The sequence below is a fragment of the Hydractinia symbiolongicarpus genome, chromosome 14 (genome assembly GCF_029227915.1).
Source record: "Hydractinia symbiolongicarpus strain clone_291-10 chromosome 14, HSymV2.1, whole genome shotgun sequence".
Classification (NCBI taxonomy): domain Eukaryota; kingdom Metazoa; phylum Cnidaria; class Hydrozoa; order Anthoathecata; family Hydractiniidae; genus Hydractinia; species Hydractinia symbiolongicarpus.
Window position 1 is genome coordinate 6,455,368 of NC_079888.1, and position 18,059 is coordinate 6,473,426.

The 18,059-nt window shown below is 32.2% G+C and overlaps 1 protein-coding gene across 1 annotated transcript; it reads left to right on the plus strand.

The window, feature by feature from the left end:
- The first annotated feature begins 1,993 nt into the window (after window positions 1–1,993).
- On the plus strand, window positions 1,994–17,558 carry LOC130625479 (exportin-T-like). Its single transcript, XM_057440580.1, has 32 exons — window positions 1,994–2,142; window positions 2,273–2,355; window positions 2,437–2,493; window positions 3,827–3,893; window positions 4,686–4,772; window positions 4,903–5,031; window positions 5,995–6,188; window positions 6,678–6,754; window positions 6,841–6,935; window positions 7,143–7,216; window positions 7,417–7,497; window positions 7,971–8,154; window positions 8,251–8,322; window positions 8,446–8,498; window positions 9,054–9,129; window positions 9,206–9,265; window positions 9,701–9,820; window positions 9,964–10,058; window positions 10,150–10,219; window positions 10,506–10,541; window positions 10,924–10,980; window positions 11,743–11,811; window positions 12,060–12,136; window positions 12,753–12,822; window positions 13,246–13,404; window positions 13,563–13,619; window positions 14,426–14,521; window positions 15,008–15,101; window positions 15,304–15,371; window positions 16,160–16,208; window positions 16,379–16,485; window positions 16,709–17,558. The coding sequence occupies exons 1-32, from the start codon at window positions 2,083–2,085 to the stop codon at window positions 16,910–16,912; spliced, it is 2,877 nt and encodes a 958-aa protein (XP_057296563.1). The 5' UTR covers window positions 1,994–2,082; the 3' UTR covers window positions 16,913–17,558.
- Window positions 17,559–18,059: the final 501 nt, after the last annotated feature.

The following is an 18,059-nucleotide window of genomic DNA, read 5'->3' on the forward strand; positions in this document are numbered from 1 at the left end:
GGGGAGAAGAAAAGGCACTACAATGAACGTGTCAACAACATCGAGAACGGTACATTCATGCCTTTGGTGTTTTTTGACGAGTGGTGGCATGGGTCGGGAGTGTAAAATATTGTACAAACGTTTGTGCGAGATGATGGCTGAGAAAAGAGGTGAAACATTCCAAAGAGTAACAGACTTCATACGAACGAAGCTATCGTATAGCCTTCTCCGATCGAAATTGCTGTGTTTAGGAGGCTCACGCTCACTAAAGATCGAATACAGACTGAGTGACATTCATCTGGCCAACTCTCTTTCGAAAGTCGGAGGCACTGATGAATGAATATTTAATATATTCATTTACTAATTAATTTATTTAATATTTTTAGTTTTGAAGTAAGACGGAATATGTATGATTATGTTGTAAAATATTACACGCCGATTATACTGGCCGTCAGGCTTTGCTTTAAAAAAAATAGAACTTCCCCGGGGATTACGAGGTCTCCGGTGCGTGCAGGTCAGCATTTTATAAACATTTCTTTTGGCAGCAATAATAATGGCGGAGAATGTAGTGATGCAATTGAGGTGACATCCACGTGTGGAAAAATTCCTTATCTAAACAATTTTTTTAAAATTAAGGTCAACGTTAGTTGACCCTCCCTGACTTCCTATGTGTTTGAATCTATGAAGATAGGAAAAGTATATTCAATTAAATGTAGCTATGTACAAAGACGAAAGCAATGTTTTTTTCTTGTCATTTCTGATGAAACAAATCGTCATCTTGTGTTTTGTATTGTATTTAGCTACTACCGCTAGGCTCGAGCCTTAGTTATAGCTACCTAGTAGCTTTCTTGTCTCTTTAGAACTTTGTTTATTTTTTGTAATTGTGCTAGGCTAACGCTATTATCTTTTCTTTTTAAAATCTATATAATTGTAGCCAAGTTTTTTCTTTGTTTAATTTGATATTTTTAACTACTGTTTTGTTTTATGTGTTGTCTGGTCAGGAAAAAATAAATATATATAGCTTTATATACAATTTTGAATTTTTTTTTTTTTTGGATATTTGGCGATTTGGCGTCGGTTTGACGTCATAACAATTTTTTGGAGGTGAAAAGTTTCCGTATTTTAAAAAAACACCTGTACTTTTTACGGCGTATGCGGCTTATCGGCACCCTTGTTCAAAAATATGTTTGGTTGGCGTCATTTCTAATTACAAAAGTGAGTCGGTTGGTCATTCGGATAAAATTTTTCCAAAAAAATTACAAAAATAATATATTTCGCAGCCATATTTTGTTATTCGTTTTAAATGTACGCCAGCTGTATTTTTAGCCTTCGTTTCAAGTTCAATTTTTGTCAGTATAAGTATTGCCGTTTAAATGCGAAGCAGGAAAATATAGCACTGCGCATCGCAGTCCCCTATTGAAATAACATCGGATGTAACAACCGTAATTCGGAGGACCGCTGAAAAGGTAAATGGTGGATTTTGTTGCGTGTCGAAGATTGTTCCTGGATTGTTTGGTTCATTTTTTACAAATTTACCGACTTGTAGACTCGACTCTCGCCTTTCAAAGTGAGTCAGTTGGGTGACGCTAACCAATTATATTTTTGAGGGTGGCCTAAGCATCATTTCCAGTCAGACTTTTATTGTGGTTACCTAGCTAATTATTCTTTCATTTCCACATTTTTTAGCTTTCTTCCCCCACGAAGTAGGTTTGTTTTCACCCTGCAATTTTTTTTTAAAACTGGCGGATGTAGCACAAATGTGATTCGTCAATTAAGTAAAATGTCAATCATCACTACGGCAACAAAGCTGAACCGACTCGCCTAATTGTCTGTTAAGGGGTGACGACATCCAAACTAATAGCTTATGACAAAATTCGTATATATAGCATATCCAATTTTTTATATACATTTTGTAGATGATCCGTAATACAGTCAGTTTATATAATCTTTTTAAAAACACTTCATTTTAACTTGTTTTCTGATTGCTTGTAACATTGGATGAAGCTTGATGAAATTATTATAAAATGGTTTTATGTATATATAACCTTTAACATTATAATAGACTAATGTATAAGTTTATATTGGAGAAATTTAAATCTGGATATGGATGAAGGGATTGTGCAGTTGTTAACTGTGGGAGATTCTCCTGGAGCCCAGACTCATGTAAGTGTTCCAAGATGAAGTAATTGTTTGTCTTAAAAGACTGAATTCTTTATGTATAATACATTCTATTTTTCTGAAAGAAGAATTAAAAATTCTGTGTTAGTTTACTCTTTTGATTTTGACCTCTTAGATTTTGAGTTATTTTGAGCAACTAAAGAAGCAAGATGAAGGATGGCAAATATGTGGAGATGTTCTAGCAAGAAATCTTTATGAGTATACATGTTTTCTTTTTATAGTAAAATCACTTATTTAAATATAATGTAGGTTTCTCTTATTTTTCTTCTGATATTTCAGGGACGAGCGAGTAAAATTCTTTTGTTTACAAGTGATGGAAAACCATATCAGATTAAGGTATGTAACATGTAAATATTATTTATATTGTGTGATTTTTGGCTTCAAAATCACATCAGGTTTGCAATAAACTTGTCTTAAAAAAGATATTGGGGATTGAGTAAGGCGGACGTCACAAATATCTAGTGTTACAGTCACCCAACTGACCCCAATTTTTTATGGAGACGCCTTTACTATATCACGTGCCATCTACTATTACTAAATTTACTAAACACAAGTTTATATATATTTTACGGCACGCAAACGATTTGATCAAATAACACTGTATAATTTGACTTTGTGTGTTGTGTTTTACATAACTGTAATGATGTTCGAGTTATCAGAAGTTATATATTGAGGCTTATTTATTTTTAATATAATTTGAAAAATTGCCGACTGCATGCTGACAACTGCATTTGTTTAATCTGCCCTCAGACAACCTAGTTCCCAAGCGTGCTGATGAGCCGCATACACCCTCAAAATGTAAGCAGTTTTCAGAACAATTCAGCGCTTTAGAAAAATCTTAGGAATTACGTCAATCAAATCCTAAAAAAAAACAGTTTTGGAATGGTTCGCCAGTTCAGAAATTCTTAACGAAATTGTTGAATTTTTACTCACCGACTGACAGACCAACCCTTTTTTGTGCCCCAAATGACTCTAACACCAGGTGTTTGTAACGTCCGCCTAACTACTAAGCCTAAATATCACTGTATTTTGTAACAAAGCATTTACAAAGCGAAATTATTGTTAATAATTGCTAATAATTGTAACAAATTAGAACTTCTGTTCTTTAAAACATTCTCCTAGTTCATAAAGGATCCAATATATTGTTGATTTTGGAATTATTCCATCACCCCAAATTATACAGCAGGGATTTATAATTTTTTTTAAAAAAGAAAGTATATATCATGATATATAGCAATGAAGGTTTTGATGCGCTTATGTCAGCATCAGGAATCTCATAGTAAAACAATGGGTATAGATAATCATCAATCACTTAAAAATCAGAGGTGTGAAATATATTGATGATAAATAAAGCTTAAGAAATTAAGGTTTTGAAATTTGAAAACATGTCAGTTTCGAAGGTTGCATGTTAATAAATTTGTGCTGCATATAAATATGGTTTGTTAATGTGAGAATTTAGAGTTCTAGCCTGTCAAATGAAAATTTTTTAAATTTTTATTAGCAAAGCTTTTTGTACATTAATGATGATGTACATTATATACGAAAAGCTTCGCTAATAGAATTTTTAATATATTTTCACTTTGTTTTTACTTTAACTTATTTGTGTTTTAATTCTAGATAATTTGTGTTGGCTTTAATAGTATAGAAATTTAAAAAGTTTTTCTTATAGGTACCAATCTTTCAACGATTTACACCGACAGAAGTTCAAATTGTGTTTACAACAATGGTTTCACAATGTAAGTGTTTTAGTTTTAGCCTGCTCAGAGTACATTGCTATCATGCTATCTTGTACAGAATATTGCAAAAGCTCTTTATGATGACCAAGTCAACATAATTGAAATCAGGTTCCTTTAAAACTTGGAATTTTTTTCCTTAATTAGCATTTTCAGAATGCATGTATATCCTATTGAAATAGTTCTTTTTTTGTTATTATATTTAAAATATGTTGGGAAAAGTCAAAAAACTTTGATCCCCACAAGTAATTTTTATATCAGAGTTATACATTTTGAAGTTGCGAAAATTTAATCATCAACGTTTGGAAACAATTTTTAAAGCTTACAGCAGCTAAAGATTATTTGCTTAAAAACGCAACCTTGCGTGATATCAATTGCCGCTAGTGCCAACATGTCCCAGATTTTTACGTTTTTGTTGGCCCTAATACATGTGTGTTGGAAATGTTAATGGCAGATTTTAAACGTTTTCTGCCTGACTTTAAGTGATTATTTTTTAGCCTGCTAAAAAATGCTGAAAAATCACTGTTTTCTCAAACAGCATGCCAGAATATGACTTAAGCAAGAAAATCTATGGGATTAGCACACTTCCCTGTGCTATCAAGTAAAGTAAAGTAAAAAAAATATAAGACGACTCAATACCTCATATATGTTTTACCATGGTTTAATTGTAAAGAAGGTATGCAGTTGAACTCACATTCACGTTTCGTACTAGAACAATGTGTAAATAAAGAATAAGTGATGTTCTCTAGGAACCGACCACTTTGTTTGTTCTTGTGAAATATTTCTTCACTTTAGTGCTGTGGTACAGAGCATAAAGTTTTTATCAGAAACAAAACTGCACAATTGTTTTGTCTTTTGTTTATCCAAGAATATCCTGAAAAGGTAAGGAGGAATGTTGTATCTATAATTATTTTGGATATATTTTTGTATTATGTGAGATTTAATTTCGTAATTAAACAAAATATGTATTTCCCATGAACATATCCAATTATCTGGAATTTTTTTTATTTAGTGGTCCTCATTTTTTAATGAAATGTTGAGCCTTCTTGAAGGTGGACCATTGGCAGTTGATGGTTATTTGCGTGTGTTGGTTGCAATTGATGAAGAAGTTGTTGCAAGACACATTCCACATACTCAGGAGGTATTATGTTTATATTTTGCTTTTACTGGTTTCATAGTGTTCTGCAACACTCCAGAAAACCTACTCTCATCAATGAACGTCTTGCAAAGGGCTCTTAACGCTATTCCATCTAGTGGGAGGGAGGAGGGACATTTTATGCGATCCATGTGAAAATTGGAAAATGTGTTAAAGAACTTTATTTAACTTTCAGAAACTCCAAACAGAATGTAAAAATTCGCTCTAGAACTAAATTAATTGAATTTTAAGTAGATAGTGGTATTTTGAACAAATTTCAAGCTTTTGATGATGTCACATAAAATGTGCTGATGCAAGCAAGAATTTATTGCTGCCATTTTGTTCTTTTTGTGACCTATACAATAAGTGTGCCAAGTTTGAGGGGGGTGGGGGTTGGAGAATCCCCCTGGTCATAATATGTTCGGGTAAACAAGTCTGTTAGGGGTTGTACATTCAAACTTTTCAATGCATAGATATTATAAATGTGAAATAATTAACATAAATTTTTTCATCACAATGACTCTTGTTTGCTCGTGTCCCAGGCCTCTTAATTTTTTGCTGACGACACCATAACTTTTGATCTTCACATCGGTTTGCAATCAAATTTTGTTTTACGCAGAAAATTTTATTCAGGTTCCCTTTAAGATAAAGACGCAAGCAATTAAAGTGTTAAACAAAACAGATTTATTTTCTGGAATTATTTAGCAAAGCTCTACTGTGAAATATTAGAGGGGCTTCCTTAATAGAGGGACTCTTAAAAGAGGAAATACAGTAGTTTAGCTGACTTAAATTTTGTTTTGATTATAATTATATACTTAAATCATTTGGTACATATGCTATGACGTTGAAGTCATGTGAGTGACAGATTTTTTAGTTTAATACCAGATAAAAAACTAATGTTATTAAGAGTGCAAGTGGAAGTAAATGACTTGTTGGAAACTGCACTGTTTTTTCTTTTTCTTTTTTTAGGAATTTCAGCGTAATACGAAAATTAAAGATCATATGAGAGACCATTGTGTTAATGACTTGGTTGAATCTTGGTACCAAATTTTAAAGCTCTATGAACAATGTAATGGTGCTGTGGTATGCCTGTGTTTAAAAGTAATTGGAGCATACATCTCATGGATTGATATCAATCTCATCGCTAATGAAAGGTTTATTAGGTAAATCTCTATTAAACCTGGTTGTGGCGTGGTGTGGGCATAAAGTGTCTAGTGGTGATGTATTCTTAAAAGTAATGAAACTTGGCTCAGTTCAGGAAAACACTATATATATTGATAAAAACTGAAGAAATGCTTGTTGTGTCAAACTGGGTAAATCTTGACATTTAAAAATGGTGTATAAAAAAACATAATTACGTCATTGGGATTAGAAATGACGCCATTTTGATGGATTGGTGTAAAACCAAACATCTCAGTTGTTTTTATAAATTTGAAAAAATTACCCTATCCTAAAATTGCCATGCCCCCTTTTTTCCCTACAAGCCTTAATAAATTTTTCGTTAAATTTCACTCACGATTTATGAACAGAAAGGAAATTACGTTTTATAGTTTTAACAAACATTTAATTTTATTTTCGAATCTTTATTTTGTCTTATGTGAAGTCCTATCCATCTTTTGTTTACTTATACTGTGGACATTCTTTTGTTTCAGTTGTTTGTTATCATATTTGGAAAGCGAAGAGATCCGTGAAAGCTCATGTGAATGTCTTTTGGAGATCATTAATAAAGGTTTTTATGATACTTGATTTTATATTAAATAACTTTAGATTAGAATTTTTCATTTTGATATATTTATTCTCTACGTTAATGTGTAGGTATGGATGCGGGAGGTAAAACAAGGTTAGTTGAGTCACTATCAGATGCTCTTGTAAAAACCAGAATCATGGAGGTTAACAGCAGCGCTTGTGGTGTAAGTACCAGTTTGACTCTCTGCCTATATTATGTTAGAAAATTATGTTAGTATTAAATTAAATTTCTTTACAAGGCAAGAAAAATTAAAATGATGAATGATATCTACAAAATAAAATAAAAGAACAATCATTAAGTTGGCCCCTGATAAAAAGCATTGTTTTTACGTCCTTGTAAACATTGCTGTTGAATATCATTTTATTTTCAGGATGTTGACTTTATTGTCAAACTGTCTGCTTTAATCAACGGAATGGGTGTCCAATTGATCACTAGTTTTAACAAGTAAGAAAGAAAAATTACAAAAAAATTGATAAGCTGGCAGTATTAAATGAATAGATCATCTTTTGATATGTCTTCACCTTTTCATATGTCTTCCCTTTTTTCTGCTATTACACCAGTTACAAGAGGACTTTAGCTGGAAATAATTTTTAGGGACAGGTAAATTTAGACATGAGTTGTTTACATTTTTATATTTTTGTTAGATTAACTAAAGAAGAAGCTGAAAATGGTTTGAAATCCGAAATACTACAAGCAGTTGATGCCAAGATACCTCATATGCTTAGGTATGAAAATAAAATGGTAATAACAATCATGTTAAAAAGGTTATTGCAATAAACTCTTAATTTCGAATATTATACCCACAAGCAATGATTTACAGTGTTTTCATATTATACCAGCACACTTTGAACTTGTCAATGTTCACAACACTTAGATTCGTTATCTGACACTGCTTATTCTTGCTGATTTCAGCATGGCCTATTTGCTTGATTGAGTCAGAAACTGCGACTAGCGCATTTTTTAACCCTTCTTACCCGCCCTACACATCTGCCAAAGCAGAACTCTCGCAGGCTTTAGCTAAAGAGGATTCGGCAGGTGATGCCAAAATAACTGCCATTTTCAAAACATTTTTGAACTGGATTGTAGTCGTGCATTGATAGACACATTATTGATATAGGTTTATCTGTTAAGTGGAGTATGCACTAGTAAATGCAACCAGTGTAATGCTTCATTTTGTAGCAATACTACTTTTTCTCAGATTTCTTGGTGATGAAGACGATGATATCTCAGAGGCTATGACTGAGTTCTGCCACTCGTATCTTGGTTTATTAAAACAGCTTAATGGTAGCAATTTGATGGATTGTCGAAAACATGTCAAAAACCTTCTTGTTGTTATTGTTAATAAAATGAAATATGACGAAGAATTTAACTTTGAAAATGAAGTGAGAATATTATACTTTGTTGCATTCTGTACACCTTTTTGTTGTTATTGTTTGGTTGTAATATGCCATGATTTATTAATTTTTATATTTATATAGAATGATGAAGAAGCTGAATTCATTGAATTCCGAAAACAAATAAAAGTTTTGTTGACAAATCTTGCTGCTTTGGTAATATTTTTTGTTCTGTCAAAATAAAAGTTTGTCTGATATGTTTCCAATCATCTATACGTTAATTTTTTTCCATTCATTGCATAAAATAACCATTGCAATGTATATGTGAATTTTTTTTAGGATGGGGATACTGTTCTTTTATCTATACATGAAATTGTTATCCACACTTTAGGGTAAGCTTGTTCTTGTAGTAGTGATGCTTTTCTATGAATAAAACAAATAGTTGATAATTTGTAAGTAAGCACAAGGATTTGTACAAGAATTTTAATACATATATATGATCGTGCATGCCTTTTTGAAATCGCCCGTGCAGTGCATGCATGATTTTAACAGTCAGTTTTGTTATTCTTTAACAACTTTCTTCATTTAAGTGTCAATCTGTGAATTTTTCAACCAGTACTTTTGGATAAATTCAACACATTTATTATGTTATCTCTCTGACCTTTTTCAAAATTAAATATGAATTGAACAAGATAGTCGAAAAAAATGTTCAAGACTTTCAGATATTTTCAAATTTGTGGCTTCTTTGTTTACAGTGGTCTCTCCATGTAACTGTATGATAAGAATTTAGTAGTGTAAAAAAGAAAAAAAAGGAGTTTGGGCCATGTTGACCTTGGTATATGCTGGCATGTGCTTATAAATTTGTATGTAGAATGAATTTGTACGAAAAAAATTGTTATGCACAAGGAATAATGACAAGGAATAAAGTACTTATTTTATATGTTTAGAGCTTGGCAAAATTTCTCATTTAAAGACGTAGAAGTTGCAATTTATGTTTTATACTGCTTGGCAGAATCCTTTCCTGTAAGTTTATATGTACGGAGTCTCTTGCTTTTTTGCTTTTGTTTATTCTCTTTCTAAAGCGTGCTTGTTATTTCAGGGTCAAGTTTTATACATCGATGAACAAAAGTCTAAAGCTTTTCAAGATATGATGAGTTTGGTAAGTCGTATTTCCTAAAGTAATGGTGGTACTTTTGACTTTATATAAAGCATGGCAGGCTGCAAGACACATGGCTATATAAACACTCTGAGATAACCCTTCTAGTTTACTAGGTCTAAACAGGGTGAATAAGTACCAGTGATGATATTTTTAGAATTACAATCATGAAGAAATTGTATAATTAAACAGCCTGAGAATATTAATATTACATTATAAATTGCTAGGCTGTTATCTGCCTTTCTACTGTGACAATATTGGTTTCATATGCCGCAAATTATTCCAACCGAAGCAACAACATCTCTCGAACAACCCAAGAAAATATTAAAATGAGGGAATTTTGGCAGCTGTTTATTATCTTGTCAGTGATTGTATTATTTGTATATTTTTACACATTGGTTTTATAGTGACTAAAATACTATGCCTCTTTCTTTCTAGCTGGTGACAAGTGGCGTGAGTCAACATCCACACAGTGCAGTCAAGTTGGAGTACTTTGAAACCGTTACAAGATATGAACGATTCTTTTACGCTCAGACTGAACACATCCCTGCTGTGCTGGTTAGTTTTAACTGAGTTATGTTTATGAATATTAAAATTAAAAAATGCACATTTATATATATATATTTCTCACAGCATTGTTGTATGTAATTTTTATTTAACTCTAACTCTCATTTTGTGAATTAATAACATTCTGTTTTTAGGAATCATTTTTGGATGAACGAGGCCTGCGAAGCATGAATAAGTCTGTTTGCAGTCGTTCAAGCTTTTTGTTCATGAGATTCATCAAAAGCTTAAAGTGAGTATTTTCTTTGCGTTGTTGTTGTTGTTGTTCTTTTTGTTGTTTGTTTTTCACTTTTCATTCATAATAAATATTTTGTTATTTATAGAAATCAAGTGAATCAGTATGTCGAGGATATATTGAAACGTTTACAAGACTTGTTGGTAACCAATAAACAGGTTTGTTCTTGAACTTTTGTTTATTTTTTTACAAAGTTTAAAAATGCCACTCTCCTTTTAAAAAGCTGTCTAGAGGAGTTTATTGAAAGTACTATAACTGACAACAGTAACTGCAATGGCAAATAGTTTATATTTATATAGTTTATATAGTTCATCTAATTGTAGGCCATGTTTTGACGGAGAAAAGCCAGAGATTAAAATGTGTGTTGTATTGAAATGTGTGTTGTGGTGAAATGTGTGTTGTTGATTCAAAGTTGTTGTTTTTTAAAAAAGGCTTACTTTTTAGGACAAATTACAAACACAATTATCAGAAAACGATAGAGTAAGACTTTTTTCTTATATTTCTTTATCTTTCTCACAAAGCCAAACTAGAGTTTTTGTCAACATTGGTATATATTTCCCCTACCATAATGCATCAAGCAAATATCTAGATACTTTTTAATTTTTTGTGTTTTTATACCAGTTGGGTGGCAAGATTGTGCCTTTATTTAAGGATAGCGGCTTATTTTCCTATGCTGATATAAGCTCTTTTTTTAGGGAGGGGCGAGTACAGTATGTTGGTGTACTAAGATATAGAAAAGTATTTGTTCAATTAAATAAATCCATAGAAAAATATTGTTGTAGAAAACGTTTTTGAATACAGAAACGCAGGAAACTTCTCTTCTAGATATACACATGTTTGTACGTTCATGTTTTCTCTTTAGTATTATTTGTATGAGACCGCAGCTGTTGTGATTTCGTGTAGCAACACCACGCAAGAGGTATGTTTTGTTTCCACACTAGTAGTTTCAATTTATTATAATTTTAAAAACTTTAATTCGAAAAGCAACCCCTTGATGAAAATCATTTTTTCTGGAGAACAACAATCTAAAAACAATGCAAAGTGAGCTTGCAGATCTTTCTATAAGTTTGCATGTTTGATATTTTTAAATCTTGTACGCCAGTAAAAACTAAAAACCCTTGTAAGCCTTGAAGTATTAAAGATCCTCTAATGTGGATTGTCAATCTATGTGTTTTGTGTTGTTTAATTTGTTGAAGTCCACAAGTGGATTGTCTATTTAAGCAATATAATAATCAATTACAACCGTCCTAAAGTCAAGTTGACTAGTAAGCCCAAAACACGTAAGACGATACAGACGTAACAGGATTTTTTTGAGAATTTTTACTGAACCTTTTTTTGTTGGGTGGAGTGAATTGAAGAAGCAATGTATTATGTGTTAAAAGGCAAAAAGAAAAAGAAGTTATGTTCAGTTGTTGATTTAAGCAAACGTGAATTGCAGTTGATATCATAGGGTGTTTGTATATAAAAGTAAAATAAGTTACACACAAATATGTATTTTTTAACTAAAATTTAAAGTCACCACCACTAATTTACTACGTAAAAACAAAAACAAACAAAAAAACGTTTTATCAACAGAAAAATTATATTAACAAGATATTATCGTTTTGTTATCTTCAATTTTCTCATGCAGTTTGCGTTATAAGTTGAACTGTATGTGCATGAACACGTGTTGTGTTTTTAGAAACATCTTGAATTAATGAAATCGTTGCTATCACCAGTTTTGGTTTCATCTCAAACTTTATTAGACCAGGCAAGTAGTTTCTAGAAATTAGTGTTGTCTATGGATAGAACCTTGGTGTATGGCACATGGGATTGTTATATATGTCTTTTTTATATAAATTTGTTGTCAAAAATAATTTAGCATTCCTCAGTTAAAACAAATCATCTTAAATTTACTTGACAACGCGCACCTGTAAGTGGGGTGGCTCGTCTTTACTTTCAAGAACAGCATGTGTACTTACCAAACCTATCTGTAACGAAATCTTCATTTTCTGCTAGATTTCTAACAGACAGCTTGATAAGGAGCAGTCACTCCAACTGGCTGATGAGTTGCACCATCTAATTGCGTATGCAAGGTAAAACAGATATTTTTTTCTTGGTGCTACATCGTAATCTGTAAAACTTCTCATGTAAACCTTATAACACAGTTATGGTTAAGCAAGACAAAAAATCGACTACCTCGCTCATGTGAGATTTACACCAGGTTAAGCGAAGCAACAAATTGATTGTCTTGTTTATTTCAGTCGTTTTTTATAAAGATTAACACCAATGATGACGATTTGTTAGCTTACTTGCATACTTTAAAGTTTCTGCTGTTCGGCTGTTCGGAGAACATGTAGACGTTCCCAAATTGAAATATTTCACATTTTCATGTGTAAGAAGTATAATACGTTTTACTGGTAGTAGTAGAATATAACCATAAGAAATCAAGGCAGGTTTTTTTTAGACGAATAAATATACAAATATAAAAATTGCAACAGGGGGGGGGGGAGAGTGAGAGTTCATGTCTACACCACCTCTATGTTTTAAAATTTTCTTTTTGCACTTTTACGTCTGCTTAGTATTTCAACCAACAAAATGTTTACCTTCATAAACATAACTTTACATATTTTAAGTTTGTAACGAGTCTTACAGGTTAGCACCTGTAATTTTTGTACTTTCGATGTTAAATTGATTTTTATGTTAATTTAGTCGAGCCAGCAAAGCTTTCAGTACAGCACATACTTTAAAGCAAAGTGGATGTACTGGTTGTTTTACTGAGGTAAGCAGTTGTTGCCAGTGGTTGCTAATTCGTTACGTATACCTTAACTTAATAATTAACTCTTGCGCACATTAAATGTTCGTGTAAAGCTACTGTGCGTACTATTGGCTGTGCGAATATACGATTCTTTAGCAGAAATATAAAGTAACAAGGCCAGGATATAAGCTTCAAATTATGAATGATGTACGGTACATTAATGTGTATTACCTTGTAGTACGCAAAAATTAGGTGTGTGTAAAACTGCGAGAAAATCTGCAAATAAAACTTTCGTCAGTAAGTATACCGAAATAAAATCCCCCTTTTTTATTTCAACCAACCCCTTCTTTTTGGGGACTTAGGCGACCCCTGGTTGTTTAGCAAATGTAAAAGTTTAAAAATTAAACTAACGTATTATTTTGATTTTGAAACGTCGTTTTATTTTAGGCCTTAAATTTATTTTTGCACTCGTTGACGATTCCAGTCCATCGCAACATCATTCACACAGCCGTACGTCAATATCTTCATCGTATGATCATTTGTCTTCATGAACAAGTGTTGCCGTTCGTACCCATTGCTGTGACACATTTATTAAAAGATTGCGAAGTATGTCGCTACAGCTTGATGTTTTATTGTTGTTGTTGTTGTTGTTGTTTTTCTTGTTGTTTTTGTTTTTCTTGTTGTTGTTGTTTTGTTGTGTTGTTGTTGTTATTGTTTTGTTTGTTTTTTTGTTGTTGTTATTATTTATAGTACTCTTTTTTTAGATGCGTGACATTCAAGATTTTATTCCACTCATCAATCAGCTGATCACTCGATTTAAAGTAAGAGAAAAAGTTCTCACGGATTTAAAGAAAACGGCATGTGTGTTTTTTGATCAAAACATATACATATCGTTCAGATTTCTTAAAAACTGTCGATTTCGCTAACGTTTGCTGCCACTATCGTGTGACATGTGCACTTATTGTACGAACGATACTTTTCGTCCATTCTGCATGCGTTTGTTTACATCTTCGCTAAAAATAAATCAAACGCGTTAGTAATTTACCGAACAAGACATCCTCATCTACATTGTCTTGGCGACGACCGTGGTACCCCTTTGACCTTATAATGTCATGAATCAAGTTTAATTAGGTAAAAGAAAATAAGACAGTATGGTAAATTTCCAAATAAAGTTGCCACAATTAAATACTACATTAGATAATATCGGCTGATTGTTTGTTTAGATACAAATGTTAGAAACCAAGTTTTTCATATCACCTTATGTTCGATAAATATTATAGAATATAAAAATTATAAATCATCCATAAAATAAAATTTGTTATGCTCTTTCGAATGCTGGTTCAAAGTATTTTCAAATATGAACGAAGGGTAAAGTCGATTAGTTTGTTATTTCTTTTATTCAGCCTGTAAAGTATCGGTTGTACGTCCGCCCGAAATCGATTTAAAACAACAATGTTAGTTTAGGTTGTGCAAATGTCGAAACGTGGATGTTGTTATCATGTGTTTTTTAGTTTACTGCACCTGTTTTTGGTTAAAAGCAAAAATATACAAGATTTAGACCTTTAAAAATATAATGTTCATTGATTTCTGCGCAGTGTAACATAGCAACACTTAATCTCTTATTTAGAACGACATTGCACCCTTTCTTAGTGAAATTCTCATGCCGTTGGTGACGCAAATCTTTACGTTTTTACAATCACCTGTTGAAGCAAATGACCAACAGGTAAGTGTGTTTACTAATTAGTCTGAGCTCTTGCCATATTTTGTTTGTTTGTTTATTGTAAGATGTTTTTTTTCTTTTTGTTGTAATGTTGTGAGATTTTTAAGGTGGATATTCTTTTCCAAACACTTGGTTATTTTAGTCAATCTTACTCTTTTTACTAGTCTGTGCTCTATATTTTTTATATATTTTTTGTGGCAGGCACTATCTAAAAACTTAATAAGGAAGGAGAAAGGTTGTAAAAACATAGGGGTTTAATTTTTTCCCACCATGGTAGAAAGGATGTTAGTGTGAGAGAAGGCTTTCCAACTTTCATTGTGCGGAAAAAAACTTGGATTCGGACGATCGGACGAAGAAAATAATGCATTGCAAAGCGATTTCTTGATTTAAAAAATCACCAAAGCCGCGCCTAACATCCTAAGTGGTCTCGAAAAAGTACTTTATTTTATATTTTGATTTACCTTCGATTTATTCCTTTTCTTTTTTTAGGCGCTGAAAGAAAAACAGTTGTTACAAAGAAGTTATTTTTTATTTATATCCACAATTGTTAATAATAATATATTAGAAGTCTTGTTGAATCAAGGTACGTAGATTGAAGGGTAGTTCGGATGTTTGTCTGTTGTTGTTTTGTACGCATGCGTAAAATGACATGTAAAAGTAACACTAAATTACTTGTTTTTGTGTGGATATTCTGTTAAGAGGTTTTTCATCTCTCCATCTTGGAAGATATGATTGTAAAACTTTGTTGTCAAATATTTTTGAATCTTATTTGCTTGATGTTTTAGATTCAAGCAATGTGAAAGAGATTTTATTATCAATAGTGCATGGTGCTGTAGAAATCCCTGACCCGCAGGTTTGAAGGAAATTTTACTATATGTAAATGGTTATTCCACAGAAAATATTCCTATGGCGCCATTTAAACTAATTTTCGGCGGGAAAAATATCCTACATTTGATTGGCATTAGTGCACATTATCTTATATAGTCGTTAGCCCGTGGAAAAATCCACGGGTTCGCCCGTCCTTTTTATACCACATTGCGTGCGTCTTGCTACCTGCGCAGCTAAGCTACCATTTTGCGTGACGGACAGACGTATACGGGTATTATAATATAGATATTTTACATGGAACATACTATTGAGTAAAGCAAAAGTTCAAAGCGCAGTTTGCACATTTTTTTACAAGAATACTTATCTTACAAAATTAGGATATTTCCTTAACTCAAGATGAAAAAAAGATGTTGAAATGTTCCACAAAGCGATGGTAATTTTTGGGCGCTTTAGTTTGCCGTTTTAAAGGCTTTGGTTTTATATGGTTTGCTCACATATAAAATTTATATGTTCGAAACTTCTTAGTCATATAACTATAAAGATCGCTAGTAACAAAAGATGGGAAATTTCTGTGAGGATTAGCTCTGCATTTCGATTTACAAAAACTTGCACAAAACCTTTGCTTTGTTCTTTATCATTAGCGGGTATCTGGAATAGAGTTTTTCATTGTACACCATGCTTTTAAGGGTCGATCTTGAATCGACAGCTCATGGAACTTGCGTTTTGCCAAATGACGTTATTTATCAATTGTTTTTACCATTGATTAAAACTCTCGTTTTGTACGTTTAATCATAGCGTGTTATATCTTTTTAGGGTCAAAAAACATGTTTCATCATTTTCAATAAATTATTAGAATACTGGGGTAAGTTTGACTCTGTTCTGCAGAATATTCAGTTTTTTATTGTCTCGCCTTCCTTTCTATACACCACGTTGTCTAATTCTCTTTTATTTATGTTGACTGTCAACCTTTAATTTTTTATAATTTTTATAGTTGTGTGTCTACTTGGTTAAAAATACGTTCCCTGAATTTAGGTCATAATGAAGACTTTAAAGATTTTATTTACGATAGTATTCTCCCATCCTGTTTTCGTGCACCACTGAATCCTGCATTTGATCTGCAAGATGCTCAAACCATGCTGGTAAAATCTATTGTTTGCTATAATACTTTTTCTATGTCAATGTTTACGTTAGAAATTTTGGAAAAAAATGTTAAAAAAATTCTGTAAGAATTTCTGAAAAAGAATCTTGGGGATTAGGAATGCCAATTCCTTGTTGGCAAGTAGTATATCGTGCATTTCAAATTTCGTTATTTCAAGAAAATGCAAATTTGTAAAAATTATTTTCTTTTTGATACAATTACAGGTGCTGAACGAAATAGCCAATGCTCAAAAGACGACATTACAGAAAAGGGGCGTCGAATTCATACAGTGGTTGGAACAATCGTATTTACCACAAAATAATTGTCCCGTAGAAATTATCCAGGAATATTCGCAAGCTGTACAAACATTAAACGTAAAAAGTTTCAAAAATTACTTAAAAGCGTTTTACTCAAGATGGAAGACTTGACAGCATGTGGGGTGCTAGTTGTTAATATGTAATTCAATATGGTACCGTCATTGTGGAGTATCTGGAAGCTACTTATTTATATACCAACAAGGTGTCGATCTTCAGATTCGCGTTGTTCTTCCGTTATGAATAATTCTAAAGAGCGTTTTTATATTCTTTGATGAAGAGATTTATCGCGTTTTAAACATTCTGCTTTTAAAGCCATATCGTGTTGTATCGTATTGCATCGTGTTTCATTCACACAAACAATGTCAAACTCTAACGTAGTAACTCGCGTTAAGTGGGACTCTTAGGGGATCAAAAAATCGATTCTTCTTAGGGAAAAAGCCCAATTACCGAGTTTTGTATGTAGGACATTGACAAAAGTAATAAAAAATGTCCTATTTGTCGGCTATTTACAATTAATTTTATTTTTGGCGCCCACTTGCGACATCCTTCTAACGTTCAATCCACACACAAGGCTTCACAATTTGTTTAAAAATGTGTTTGTATTTTTTAATGCAATGTTTTCGAATTCAAACAGGCTCTATTTTTAAAGTGATCTCACTTAACGCAATACTGTAGCATAATATCAAAAGAGATTCAATTTTGAAATTTTTAAGAAATGTAATAATATTAGATTTTATAAATAGAAAAGTTCCAACAAGGAATCTGTTCTTTTTTACTGTCTCGCCTGCGAGGATAGTATTCGTTTCCAACTCCTAACCAACTAACTCTGTCCCAAATGGTCAATTGCAACGTTACAGATTTAAAATTCGTACCTAAACTCCCTAAGTACTTCGAAGTCATCTCAATGACTTTTCAGGCCAAAATTAGTGTATTTGTTTTGGACAAAAAGTATGCTGAACATAATTATGACCCAAATGTCATTTTTAGGCCAAAATTGGTCCAAAAATTAAAACTACTTTATTTATGACAAAATGTGGCACGGATAAAAAAAAGTATGCTAAACATGATGGTGACATCAAAATTTTGAATTTTTTTTACCTAAATGTCATTTTAGGCCAAAATTGGTGCAAAAATTAAAACTACTTTATTTTTGACAAAGTATGCTGAACATGATGGTGACATCAAAATTTTGATTTTTTGTCACCTAAATGTCGTTTAAGACCTTTTAATAGCGAGATGGGGGAGTAACGGTCGTTTT

Coding starts and splice junctions, on each gene's coding strand:
- LOC130625479 (XM_057440580.1), top strand. CDS start 2,083: ATGGATGAAGGGATTGTGCAGTTGTTAACTGTGGGAGATTCTCCTGGA. Junction 11,812..12,059: donor CTCAAACTTTATTAGACCAG/GCAAGTAGTTTC, acceptor ATTTTCTGCTAG/ATTTCTAACAGACAGCTTGA. Junction 13,620..14,425: donor AGCTGATCACTCGATTTAAA/GTAAGAGAAAAA, acceptor TCTCTTATTTAG/AACGACATTGCACCCTTTCT.